Raw genomic sequence first — 13,096 nt, forward strand, 5'->3', positions numbered from 1 at the left:
TTGCTTGCTGCAGTTTGGCGCTAGAGTTCTTCTGCATCTTCCCGGTCACTCAGGTCTCCTTCCATGAGTTTGTGGTCAGGGAGACATGGGCAAGCAGCAAGCTGGAGGCACCAAGGAAGCTGTTTCTGTGTCTTTATACCAGATGGCTTTGTGCTGCCAGGATGTGGCAGGGCAGCTGCAGTTATGAGACCAAGAATGTCATTAAAGCTGGCGGTGGTGGCGCACGCCTTTAATCCCAGCACTTGGGAGGCAGAGGCAGGCGGATCTCTGTGAGTTCGAGGCCAGCCTGGTCTCTACAAGAGCTAGTTCTAGGACAGGCTCTAAAGCTACAGAGAAACCCTGTCTCAAAAAACAAAACAAAAAAACAAAAAACAAACAAAAAAAGAATGTCATTAATCCTCCTGGATGGTGCATCAGGGCAATCAGTCGTGCGTGGTGGGAACACAGCAGCCAGTCAGGCATGGGGGGAGCACAGCAGCCAGTCAGGCAGGGAGCACTACAGCCAGTCAGGCATGCAGCCAGTCAGGCATGCAGCCAGTCAGGCATGGGGGGAGCACAGCAGCCAGTCAGGCAGGGAGCACTGCAGCCACTCAGGCATGCAGCCACTCAGGCATGGTGGGAGCACAGCAGCCAGTCAGGCATGGGAGAAGCACAGCAGCCAGTCAGCCATGGGGGGGGGGAGCACAGCAGCCAGTCAGCCATGGGGGGGAGCACAGCAGCCAGTCAGCCATGGGGGGGGAGCACAGCAGCCAGTCAGCCATGGGGGGAGCACTGCAGCCAGTCAGGCATGGTGGGAGCACTGCAGCCAGTCATGCAGGGAGCATAGCAGCCCGTCAGGCATTGGAGCGCAGCAGCCAGTCAGGCATGGGGGGAGCACTGCAGCCAGTCATGCAGGGAGCATAGCAGCCCGTCAGGCATTGGGGGAGCGCAGCAGCCAGTCAGGCATGGGGGGAGCACTGCAGCCAGTCATGCAGGGAGCATAGCAGCCCGTCAGGCATTGGGGGAGCGCAGCAGCCAGTCAGGCATGGGAGGAACACTGCAGCCAGTCAGCCATGGGGGAGCACAGCAGCCAGTCAGCCATGGGGGGGGAGCACTGCAGCCAGTCACTCATGGAAGACTGACTTGTTCCATCACATGGGTGACAGCCCGGGCATCAGCAAGTCTCAGAGCTGGTGTCAGAACTTCCTCCACGTGATGAGGGGGCCCTTGCAGACATCACCCCTGCCCCCGTCAATCTTTTGGAATTTATGAGGCCAATCAAACCGGGCTGCTTTGTGAACGTCACTGTTCTATTTACTGAACACAAAGAATAAGAGTTTCTTAAGGCTAAGGTAAGTACAGATTGCTTCAAGGCCTGGGACCCAGGCTGAAAAGGCAGTTGACTTTCTTAACCTCTGTCAGGCAAGGGCCACGAGCACCTGCCTTGGGAGCCCTCTGAGTTCTCTGGAACTCTGCTGAGAACCACTTCCCAGGTTTGCAAACCCTTAGCTTCTCTTTCTTTGGTCTCTGTGTTTAATTTCCCGTAGTTACAGCAACTAGAACAGAGGACGGAAGAAAAGGCCCTGAAGTGGTTCTCATTCACTCGTGGGTGTTCGCAGTGTCCGTGTGTGTTCTTACGTAGGACCTCAGCTTTCAACACTCTGTGATGCCCGCTGTCTCCCTGTTCTGTCCTCGTGTCCCTCTGGGGGACTTGAGGAAGGAGACATGCAAGGGGGAGATGAGTTACCCCCGTTCATATACCTCAGCTAGTCCATGGAGAAGCTCGGCTCCAGCTTCACACTTGTCCTGGTGGAAGCTTTCAGACAGTCAGACACACGAGAGGTTTATAGTGGCCTCAGGGTGGATGTATATAGTCCCGGAGTCCCACTAGCTCTGCCACCAGCTTGGGTGAGGGATTTTGATGATTTTTTTTTTCTGGGTCCTGATGGTGAACAGTATTGGCTCTACAAAGTTACCAGGGGCCACCATGTTACTGACATATGTTGTACTTCATTTAACTTTCTCCTTCTTCACATATAACTTGTGTGGCTTTTTTAATTAATTAATTAATTATTTTTAGTTTTTCAAGACAGGGTTTCGTTGTAGTTTTGGAACCTGTCCTGGAACTAGCTCTTGTAGACCAGGCTGACCTCTAACTCAAAGAGATCTGCCTGCCTCTGCCTCCCGAGTTCCGGGATTAAAGGCATGTGCCACCACCGCCCGGCTACTTGTGTGGCTTTTATGTTCATGATTCCCCCCCAGAACTATCAGTTCAGTTTCTTGACAAAATGGCAAATCATGGGTTTTCCCTGGGGCCTGATCTGCAAAGGCTCTGGGCTCACTGCTGCTTTGTCACGGCTCCTGTCTCTCCAGAAGACAACAGCACCAACAGGAAGAAGGACATTCGTGAATGCGTGTGTGCTTGCCTGTGTGCATGCATGCATGCATGCATGCGTGCCTCTGTGTGTGTGTGTGTGTGTGTGTGTTGGGGTTGAGGTGTGAGGGATCAGAAGACACGCGTTCAGTACTTTCAGATAACCCTCCCTCGGGCTGTTCTTGCCTGGCAGGATGACAGCGCGGATCTGAAATGCCAGCTTCAGTTTGCCAAAGAGGAAGCCTCCCTCATGCGCAAGAAGATGGCCAAGCTAGGCCGGGAAAAGGACGAGTTGGAGCAGGAACTGCAGAAGTACAAGTCCCTCTACGGTGACGTGGACAGCCCCCTCCCCACAGGGGAGGCGGGTGGGCCCCCCAGCACCAGGGAGGCAGAGCTGAAGCTGCGGCTGAAGCTGGTGGAGGAGGAAGCCAACATCTTGGGCCGTAAGATCGTGGAACTGGAGGTGGAAAACCGTGGCCTCAAAGCAGAGATGGAGGACATGCGGGTTCAGCACGAGCGGGAGGGGACAGGCAGGGACCACATGCCAAGCATTCCTACCTCACCCTTCGGGGACTCGCCGGAGTCCTCCACGGAGCTCCGCAGGCACCTGCAGTTTGTGGAGGAAGAAGCCGAGCTGCTGAGGAGGTCCATATCCGAGATCGAGGACCACAATCGGCAGCTGACCCACGAGCTGAGCAAGCTCAAGTTTGAGCCTCACCAGGAGTCATCAGGGTGGCTCGGGGATGGTGTAGCCAAGGGTCCCGGGTCGAGCGTTCCCCTGCAGGAGGAGCTGAAGTCAGCCAGGCTGCAGATCGATGAGCTGAGCGGGAAGGTGCTGAAGCTGCAGTTTGAGAACCGGCTGCTGCTGTCCAACGTCCAGCGGTGCGACCTCGCTGCACACCTGGGGCTGCGTGCACCGAGTCCTCGAGACAGTGACGCGGATAGCGATGCCGGCAAGAAGGAGAGTGACGGGGAGGAGTGCCGCTTGCCGCAGCCAAAGCGAGAAGGCCCCGTCGGTGGCGAGAGTGACTCGGAGGACATATGTGAGAAGACGTCAGGGTTTGGGAGTGGGAAGCCTTCAGAGGCGAGTGAGCCGTGCCCAGCAGAACTCTTCAGAGTCCGGGAAGACACCGAGTGCCTGGTGACCATAAAGCAGGAGGCCCAGCGGCTTGAGCGGACAGTGGAGCGCCTCATCGCCGACACAGACGGTTTCATCCATGATTCAGGCCCACGGGGCAGGGGATTGGCCTCACCTGGGGTCCAAGGTGAAGGTGAGGGCAGCCAGAACGAGCCCCACTTGTTGGAGACCATCAACATGAAGATGAAGGCTTTTAGGAAGGAGCTGCAAGCCTTCCTGGAGCAGATGACCCGGATGGTGGACGGTCTGTCGCCCTTATCCCACCTCACAGAGTCATCCAGCTTCCTCTCCACCGTGACTTCTGTGTCCCGGGACTCCCCCATCGGGACCCTGGGGAAGGAGCTGGGCCCAGACTTGCAGGTAAGGGGGCTTGCGACTTCGCCTCCCGGCTCGGTCTCGTTCTTCCTCCTTCTCGCTGGCATTGCTGCTCTGGTGCTCGCACTGCTCACGGCTGCTTGGTTTTGATTTCAGACCTGCATTGTACTAAAGCCTCGGCGTCAAACAAACCTCTCTTGGTTGGTTTCATTTTTTTTTTTTCTTTCTTTTAATTTTGTTTTGTAAGTTCCTTTTCGTCTCCTTGTTCCTTCCCCTGTTCACTTTTAATTGCACCGCGATTCCTGGTTTAGAGGGCCTTCTGTGACCAGGCTAAGCCCAGTGGAGGCGCTAGGGACCGATGCAGCCTTCCATTGTTCATTGTTCCCTCCTTGGTGTCTCAACCTAACCAGCCACCCTGACGAAGAAGCTCTGAGGAGTTTAAGACAAAGCACAACTCCGGTCACAGTCAGGACACTTAGACTCAGTAACAAGCGTCTGTCCCCCCCTCTGGGTTTATTGCCAGAGGGACCAGTGCAGTTCTGAGAAGTCTCAGACAACCCAGCCCCACCTACTCCCTCTGGAAGATAACCCAGGATGGGGGAGAGGAGCCGGTTCTGAAAAGGCTGGTTTTGATGGAAAACCCCGCTGCCACTCGCTCCTGCCACCCTCCCTCGCCGCCCAGGGTGAGAGCCAAGGGGAGCAGCCCTGCAAGGACCACTTTCCCAGGTTTCGCCTTGGGTGCATGGCCCAGCTGCCACCCTGGACTGTGGCTTTGGCTGCTCAGCAAGTAAGGAAGGCAGAGCCTCTTCCCTATGTCCTTCATGGGTAGTGTGCTTGTGTCCCCATTGCATGCGTCTCAAAACCTCCCCCTCCACCCCGCTTTCTGTGTTAGCGCATCCTTTCGCTCATGCTCCGTTTGTTTCAAGTGTTTTAAGTTGATCCTATTCATTCATGCTTTACTCTGTCTGGTAGTTTTTTTTTTCCCCATCGTCTGCGACTTTTGTTTTTACCCCCCACTCCTTACCTTCCCCTTTGTCTTTCGTTCCTTTTTTTTTAAAAAAAAATTCAAAACAAAATAAATCTCACCCTCCTCGTGCACTTAACAGTCCAAATTGAGAGACCAGCTGGAGTGGCAGCTCAGTCAGGATCCAGGGGACGAAAGAGAGGGCCTGCGCCTCCGAGCCACTCGGGAACTGCACCGGCGTGCTGATGGGGATCCCGGGAGCCTTGGGCTGGGAGGACAGAGCTGTCTCGGCCTAGAGGTAAGTGAGCTGCTGGGTTCACTGAGCCTCCTTGCCTTCTGTCTCCCTCCCCCTTCTCACTGGGTGTCTCAATGTGAACTTTCCTACCCATGGTAATGCTCCGAGGTAATGTTAACAGGAGGATGTGGAACCCAGTAGAACCTTCTTGAATCAACATCTTTGCGTTGAATAACTAGGGAGTGTATGTAGTTGCGTGTGGTTAACTTATGTAACACGAGTTCTAATTGGTCTAGATGAAAAACTCGGAGTCAGCCATAGGGGTGAAAGCTGAGGGACCAGAGAAGCAGAGTGGCCAGCTACTAGAGTTCTCTTACCTCTCTCTACCAATGCTCAGACCAAAAGGGTGGTCCTCTCCCTATGAATTCTCAGACTCCATCCGTCTCTGTGAATCCTTAGACTGCCTGAGCTCCTGGCTCTTCCCGCCTAATATTCCTCTTTCCACCCAGCCGTTTCACTCCCCTATCCCTAGTGCTGCGATCACCTTTGTGTGAGCTCTGTTTCTCTTTAAGATTTGATCTTGTGTAGCCCAGGGTGGCCTTGAACTTGAGTACGGGGCTTAAAGGTGTGTGCCACCATTGCCTGGCCTCTATGGCTAACTTGCCCTCTGATTTTCAGGCAAGCTTTGTAATTGCATAAACAAAATATCACCACAGACTTGCAACTCTCCCGTCAGCTGGAGTGATGGCTAACTGGAGTATGACCCCCCACCACACACACACACACACACACACACACACACACACACACACACACACTCCAATAGACCCATGGGTGCCTGGAGGTGTGATGAGACATATACCGCAGTGACAAGTGAACGTTTGGTGGCTTCCTGTCCCACAGCAGAGAAACCAGGGATGGAAACCAGGCAGGGACCTTCCTGGTTCTGAGAAAGCTCCTCAAGCTTCTCTCTTCAGTACTTCATTGCTTGTGTTGTATGAACTGCCCTCATGGTGGCTGGAAACATTCTTCCAGCCTGTGGGCAGGATCAGGGATGCCTTCTTTCTACCTGCAGTTTCCTCAGGCTTCTCCATTGCCATGGTAACCCAGTGTGCAGTGTCAAAGCTACCTGCACAGTTCCCGTCCTGTTGAAAAGTGGACTACACTCCCATACAGAAGGGGGCTTCTGAGTCACCAGTAACTCCCAGTACAGAAAGGGCTGGGGAGAGCATCAGAGTGGGGTTGGAAGTCTAGAGCAACAGGTTCCCCACTGGAAAAGGACCAGAACTTCTGAGGCATTGAAGATTCTGTATGTCTTCATCTCTGCGAAGCCTTTACCAAATCCACTCTGAGGCCTGGGAGCAGCTCCCACGTGTCAGGGCAGAAGGAAAAGTTCAGATGGTAATGGCTGAAAGCAAGCAAGCTCACCTGTGGAAAAGTTTGGCTGGGTAGGTTGGAAAAGGAGCCCATCGCTGGGCAAAGGGACACAGTGTCCTGAAGTAGGGGCTGCTTATGCCACCACCAGAGGTGGTCACAGCCAGAAGAGACCAAACATCTTTGGTTTGGGGATCTGTTTGCCCTAACACACACACACACACACACACACACCACACACACACACACACACACACACACACACCATGTGAGAGAATGCATCACATCTTTACCCTCGTTGTGTGCATACACAGACATACATACTCACATATACACATGCATGCACACACACACATACATGTGAAAGAATGCATCGCATCATTCCCCTTTGGCTGGACACGTGAAGGCATGTGTATCACCTCAGAAGCATAGAAATCAGAAAGCGTTAAACATCCTGTGTAGTCCCACTGCCCCTTGCTAACTTCAGATGCCAGGTCACCTGTGAAGGTGGTACCTAGGTTTAGGCCCTGAGGGAATTACGTGTGGATTCCCGGGGGTGTGACAAGAAAAGGCCCCTCCTCTTGGAGAGCTGAGCATACACTGGTGCTAACTTACCAGAAGCAAGCAGGATCACGATACACCTGTGGGGAGAGCCCGCGGGGGGGGGGGGGCAGAGAGTGGCAGGGGTAAAGCAAACACGAGCACTTCCTTTTTGTCATGCTGGAGTTGAACCCAGGGCCTTGTGCACACTAACCAGTTCCTCTACCATGAGCCACACCCTGGTCCTCGTGTAGACACTGGTCGGGAGTGAGGCCTGGCAGGCAGCTGGGGTGTGCCCTCATGGCAGTTGTCTCTGCCCCCTCTTGCATTGCCCTTTAACCACAGAGTCTGTGCTCAGGCCAACTTGTACCCATGTGTAAAACTCCTTGAGCTCTCTGTCCTTGGGTCTTAGAGGCAAGAGGGGGTGAGGACGCCGATGGGCAAGAACCCTGGCGTTTAAACGGAAGTCTTTTTTAAAGGCTAGGCTTCTCCAGCCCCATTCTTTGAGGCACCTTCTGTGGTTTTTGGACTTCGGAGTTCTGTTGTTTAGGCTGGGGGACAAAGGGCAAGTCGCTACTTTGGGAGATCGTTTTGTTGTTGTTTGGGTTATTTTTGTTTTTGCCCAGGTTTAAGCTATGGTCACTACTAATAACACTAATGGCAGTATTGCTAACAGCAAGGAGGGAAAGGAAAGTTCACTCTAAGCAGACAGCAAGCAGATGTAATATAGATGGCCTGCTGTTGGCACGCCACACTTCACCAAACCTAGGACAGGAAGATGTGTCCGAGCCAGCGTGCTCTAAGGTAGAAGTCGGAACCCATCACACCTGCTGACTCCCTGATGCAAACACACAGAAGTTAGCAGCCAGGAGAACTTACGGGGCCGGGCGGTGGTGGCACACGCCTTTAATCCCAGCACTCGGGAGGCAGAGGCAGGCGGATCTCTGTGAGTTCGAGACCAGCCTGGTCTACAAGAGCTAGTTCCAGGACAGGCTCCAAAACCACAGAGAAACCCTGTCTCGAAAAACCAAAAAAAAAAAAAAAAAAAAAAAAAGAACTTACAGACAACCAGACTTAGAAAGATCGACATTCCTGTTTCCTGTTGTTGCCTGTTCACCCCAGAATGCACTGGCAGGAGGCTCCCTGTGGGCCCTGGGCTCCCCCCCGCCCCGACTTTGCCCCTGTGTTTCCCATTAAGCGTGCCAAGAGATTCGCTCATTAGGAGCACGCATCGTATAGGACATTTCACGTGGAATGTGCAGGCACCTTAAAAATAGTGCTGAGTGAGAAGTGGCCAAGCACGGGCACCGGTCGGGTTTCATACATCAATGAAACCAAGCCTGAGCCAGAGGATTGAGTTTCTGGGTCAGGTCTCTCTCGCTCCTCCTCTTTATCCTGTAATCGCTGAAGCGCACAGTATCTGTGGTCCTTCAGGCCTCAGCTGTGAAATACCAGTCCCAGGAAAACTGTGTGGTGGGGTTCGTGCCAAGTATTTGTGCATGTGTGGACCTCATCTGCCAAGTCTGAAAAGTGGCCAGGACAAAACGGAATGCACCAGAAGTGAAGTCATGGTCCTGGAGTAGTTGCGGGGTTCCACCGTCTTCGCGGTTCCTGGGTAGTGGAGGGCCGCAGGGAAAAAGCATTCTCCCTTTGCTTATTGTGATAGCAATGCCATCTTGTTAAGCCCGGGGCTAATTTATAAGCAGCTTTATCTGGACCTGGTCAAAAAGTTAGCGGTGCGGGTGAGCGGGAGTGGATGGTGGGTGTCAGAATGCTGACGGGAGGGAGGTTTGATTTCAAGGTTAGTGTCTTGGCAGCCACAGAACAGGTAGGTCTAGTGTTTAAATAGACTGACTTAATAGAAAAAAAAAATCAGGGTGACGTCATTTGTTGTTGTGCTCAAAATAGGTAAATGAGCAAAGGGCGGTGTTTACATTCAAACCTTTGGGGACTTGGTGATAAAGCATGTATTTTGCCACAGGAACTTTGTGTTGCGTGCCAATGTTCCCTCCATGTATGTGATTGTTTGCAGTTGTGTGACAGTAGAACCACTCTAGAAAGAATTTCCGACACGGCATGTTTGTGTTTCGTTCTTTGTAACACTGGAGTGACCGCAAGTGTTCTAGTACTTCACTAGCAAAAGGAAAATTGAAAGTGGGTGTGGTCTACACAGCCGGTCCGGGTCCGGGTCCTCCGTAAGAAATTGTTGTCCCAGGTGAATACCCTCAGATGACCTCAAGAGCTCTCCCTGTGACCTTGCACAAGGGTGGCTCAAACAGAAAGACATGCTGTCAGTCAGGTGTTGCTGATGAATGAGGCTTAGCTCTTTATAATTATTTTAAATATTTATTAAGATTAAAACTAAAGTATATGAGTGAACATATCTGAACTGAACAACAAACTATCCCAACGCCTGAAACTTTTGAATATCCACATAACTCCATAAATAGAAAACTCCATACCATGCAGCATCACACACAGAATTATTAAAAAATGTATAAAATTGTGTTAAGACTGTGTATAAGGTGCATATAAAGCGTAAGTGAATTTTGTATTTAGTTCCCAAGGTATCATATGATGTACTTTTCATAACAGTGAACTTGATGAGAATGTCTGATTGTCTCTTAGCAACACAGCACTTTGTCTGCTATCTAAGACTCTGAAATCGAGAGTGTTCACATTTCAAACCCATAATGGGTAAACTAGAAAGTAAAGTTGGCAGAAAGCACCCAGGTCCCCTGAAACAACCCTGTAGAAATACCTGAGCTGCAGAATCTTCCCTGGTGTGACCCCAGTGCTGTAGGTGGTGCCCAGAATCGTAAGTACCCGGATCCCCTGCAGAAAATGTGAGGCACAGCGGGGCTGGAGAGATGCCTCAGCAGTTCAGAGCACTTGCCCCTCTTCCAGAGAGCCAGAGTTTGCTTCCCAGCACCCACACCCAGCAGCTCTCAGGCAAGTATAATGCTGCTTCCAGAGGCTCTGGCACCCTCTTCTGGCCTCTGCAGGCACCTTTATATACAGGCGCACATAAATTCACACAGGCACATAAACAAAAATACATAATTTATATATATAATCTATTTCAATAGTGAGTTCTCAGGTATCTTCTAGAGCCGGAACTCACTCTAGGTGGACAGAGAGCAGTATCCGGCCTTTAGACATGTGACTTTGGATAGTAGTTGCCAGGGGTGGTGACCCTTGACTTCAGTAGTTCCAAAGGAACAGGAGACACGGTGTTGGTCCAGACCATTGGCAGAGAATGACAACAGTAAGCAGGAAAAACATTTGCCTACAGGTTGGCAGGCAGAAGTGAGGCAACAGGAACCTGTCTACCAGCACAGGTGTGGGGCTGAGAGGAAAAGGAACTATGGCTGACCTTACCCGGGACCAAGATTTGAACTTAGGTCTCCCGTTTGTTCTAAGAGTCACCAAGGATTATGTCTAAAACGATGTCTTTGGCAAGCACAAGTCAACTTGCAATCACACCCACACTGCCAACTAAGTTAACTGCACGATCACTAAATAAATACCCACTGAGGATGAGCTCACAGTGCGGAACTTCAAACACACGGTTAGAAAAATGTCCACCATCTAGAGCAGGCAAATAAACCTGCAGCCATGTCCGTACAGACAGTCCGAACTAAGCTGCGTGGATTATAATGAGGACAAAAATGACATGAACGTGGGAAGTGTGGGAAGAAGAGAAGGTGGGAGGGAATGGAGGAGAGCAGGTGGCAAATATGAACAAAATGCATCATATATACCTGCAGGAAACAGACGAAGGGTTTTATTTATAAAGATACCAAACTTCAAAATGAAATAGAATACGAGGAAGTGAAAGAGTAGGAGTAAGCGAACACCGGCATTCAGCCGAGATCTTCAGATAACAAACGGGATTATCAGATGGACAATAAACAGGGTGTTGAGCGCTGCTCCAGGCAGGCATAAGGGAAGAGCAAGTTGTTGTTACCCAAGTCGGCACATAGTTTAAAAGTAGTTAAGCCAGTAGCATTGAAGTTAGTCATCATGATAAATTCAAGGAAATCCCACAACACTGTCCAACAACTCACAGACCAGAGTAACTTTTCATGATCCCCATTCTTGAGTTTCTTAAAGTTGGATGAGTTTAAGTATTTAATGTTGGGGAGAACTCAGGGCCCCGCACTTGCTGGGCGAGTGCTCAGCCACTGCGTACACCCCCATCTTCTGTTTTTGGAGACAGGGTTTCACTATGGCTATGCAAGAACTCACAATGTAAGTCAGAAAGAATGGCTTCAAACTGCCTCTGCCTCCCAAGTGTTGGGATTAAAGGTATGCACTACCATGCCCAGTGAATTTAAATCTTCTGGAACTCTAAAGTTTACTGCAAAGTTGTCAAACCCCCAGTGTCTAGCTTTCTCTGCCTTGGCGCTGCCTTTTGGGGTCTGTATTTTCTGTCCTTGGCGTGTGGTCTTCACCCAAAGACAAGCCGAGTAACACCAACATCCAGAATAGTTTCCTCACTGAGAAGTAGAAGTTAGTTAAAGGTAGACAAAAGGAGCTAGAGAGATAACATGTCTTTATTATAACAGTCCACCCTAGGTCCAAGTTTTTAAAACCACCTACCCCAGCCAGGTGTAGTGGCATACTCCTTTGAGAGGCAGAAGAAGGATCTCTGTGAATTCAAGACCAGCCTGGAATATATACAGAGTTCAAGGACAGCCTGAACTACATAGCGACCCTGTCCTGTTTTCGCTTTTTAAATTATCTACCTTTAATTAGCACAAGCTAATTGGGTAAACATTTTGCTTAAATTTCAATGGTGCCTGAGATTTTAATAAACCGTTCTTTCAAAAATCCTCACTAGTCCCTTTCATGGCCATTTGATTACAACGTGTAACCTTTATCTATAAGAATAATAGTATAGGTCCCTTGACCTCTCCCTAGGTTGGAGTGCAGTAAGTATTAATAGATCTGTGGGGTTCCTGGACACGGTATGACAGAGAGACTTAGGAGCAGGTGTCTATCTTAGAAGGAGCCACACCCACTCTTGAGTGACCAGGGCCATGCTGTGGGATTAAAGGCACCCTTGGAAAAATCCCCAGTATGCAAGCCTATGGCCAGATTAGTCGGACCCCCTAGGAAGACCCCATTGGCTCAGGGATGTGAATCCCAGAGACTGACTGTGTGATAGTGGCCAAGTTGGACTGAGATGTCATCACCGAGTCCTACTTGGACGTTACGAACCACCTAGAAGCCCCTGTGGGTAGCAGAGAGCCTTCTTGTACACCCTGGCTTTTTACCACAGCTAGTTTATGGTTGTCTCATCTCCCTTGTAAAGAAAGATACAGGGAAGTTCAGAGAGCCACTGGGCCCAGAGCAGCAGGGCTCCCCTGTGATAACCCCTGAGGGGGGAGGGGGGTTGGTGGTCACTCCACTGCTGCAGCCGCTGTGCTGTGTCCCCTGTGTGTGTGTCACCTCGTCCGGATGTGTGTCCTGCGTCACCACCTGAGGCAGAGTTCTCTCTTCCACTAAACCCTTCCTTTATCCTGCCACTCAGCTCAGGGGCTCCCCCGTTTTACCCGAGCAGAGTGTGTCGCTAGAAGAGCTACAGGGTCAGCTCGCCCAGGCGGCCAGACTGCATCAAGAGGAGACAGAGACATACACAAACAAGATCCGTAAGGTAAATATTTCATGAGGATCCCCAGCACATCCGCTCCCAGTGCCTCGGGAGCAATGCCATGATGCCTCATAAAATAATGCTGTCTGTTGCATGCAGGTGCCAAGACCCACAGGCGTATAGACAGGTCATTCGGTGGAGAGGCTCCCTCTTAAATGCGCCAGTGCAAACTGTCCACCTAGGTACTCTGCAGCACTTGTTTCAGTAATGTTGACTCCCCTAAGCCACGGAGAAGCCATGCTAGGACAGTCCAGAGATGCCTGGAGCCACAGAGAGTACCAAAGCTCTCACCGGCTGTTTATTCCTGTATTGTTAACTTGTAGATCATGCACCATAGGGATGAACAGGGATAACTAAACCCTTATAACAATATCGTGCAGTAAACTATTTGGGGGAATTTCCTAGTTAATATTTTTGGACTGCAATTAGCCCACCGATGACAAACTACAGAAAACAAGACCTTGGATAGGGAGAAATGTGGTTTCAGGAAAATCTCCAGGTGGGCAGTGATGCCCACC

General features: G+C 51.0%; 1 protein-coding gene across 6 annotated transcripts in view; it reads left to right on the plus strand.

Moving 5' to 3' along the window:
• The window catches only part of Mtcl1 (microtubule crosslinking factor 1), a 129,973-nt gene that overhangs the window by 76,131 nt on the left and 40,746 nt on the right, over nucleotides 1–13,096 (plus strand). For 3 of the 6 annotated variants that reach the window (XM_075955926.1, XM_075955928.1, XM_075955924.1), the window contains 3 exons: nucleotides 2,547–3,851; nucleotides 4,913–5,068; nucleotides 12,459–12,581. In XM_075955926.1, the coding sequence (XP_075812041.1) occupies nucleotides 2,547–3,851; nucleotides 4,913–5,068; nucleotides 12,459–12,581 (1,584 nt within the window). The remainder of the gene's footprint in view (nucleotides 1–2,546; nucleotides 3,852–4,912; nucleotides 5,069–12,458; nucleotides 12,582–13,096) is intronic. The other 3 variants (XM_075955925.1, XM_075955929.1, XM_075955927.1) reach the window with 1 other exon arrangement.

The sequence above is a fragment of the Microtus pennsylvanicus genome, chromosome 22 (genome assembly GCF_037038515.1).
Source record: "Microtus pennsylvanicus isolate mMicPen1 chromosome 22, mMicPen1.hap1, whole genome shotgun sequence".
NCBI classification, from domain to species: Eukaryota; Metazoa; Chordata; class Mammalia; order Rodentia; family Cricetidae; genus Microtus; species Microtus pennsylvanicus.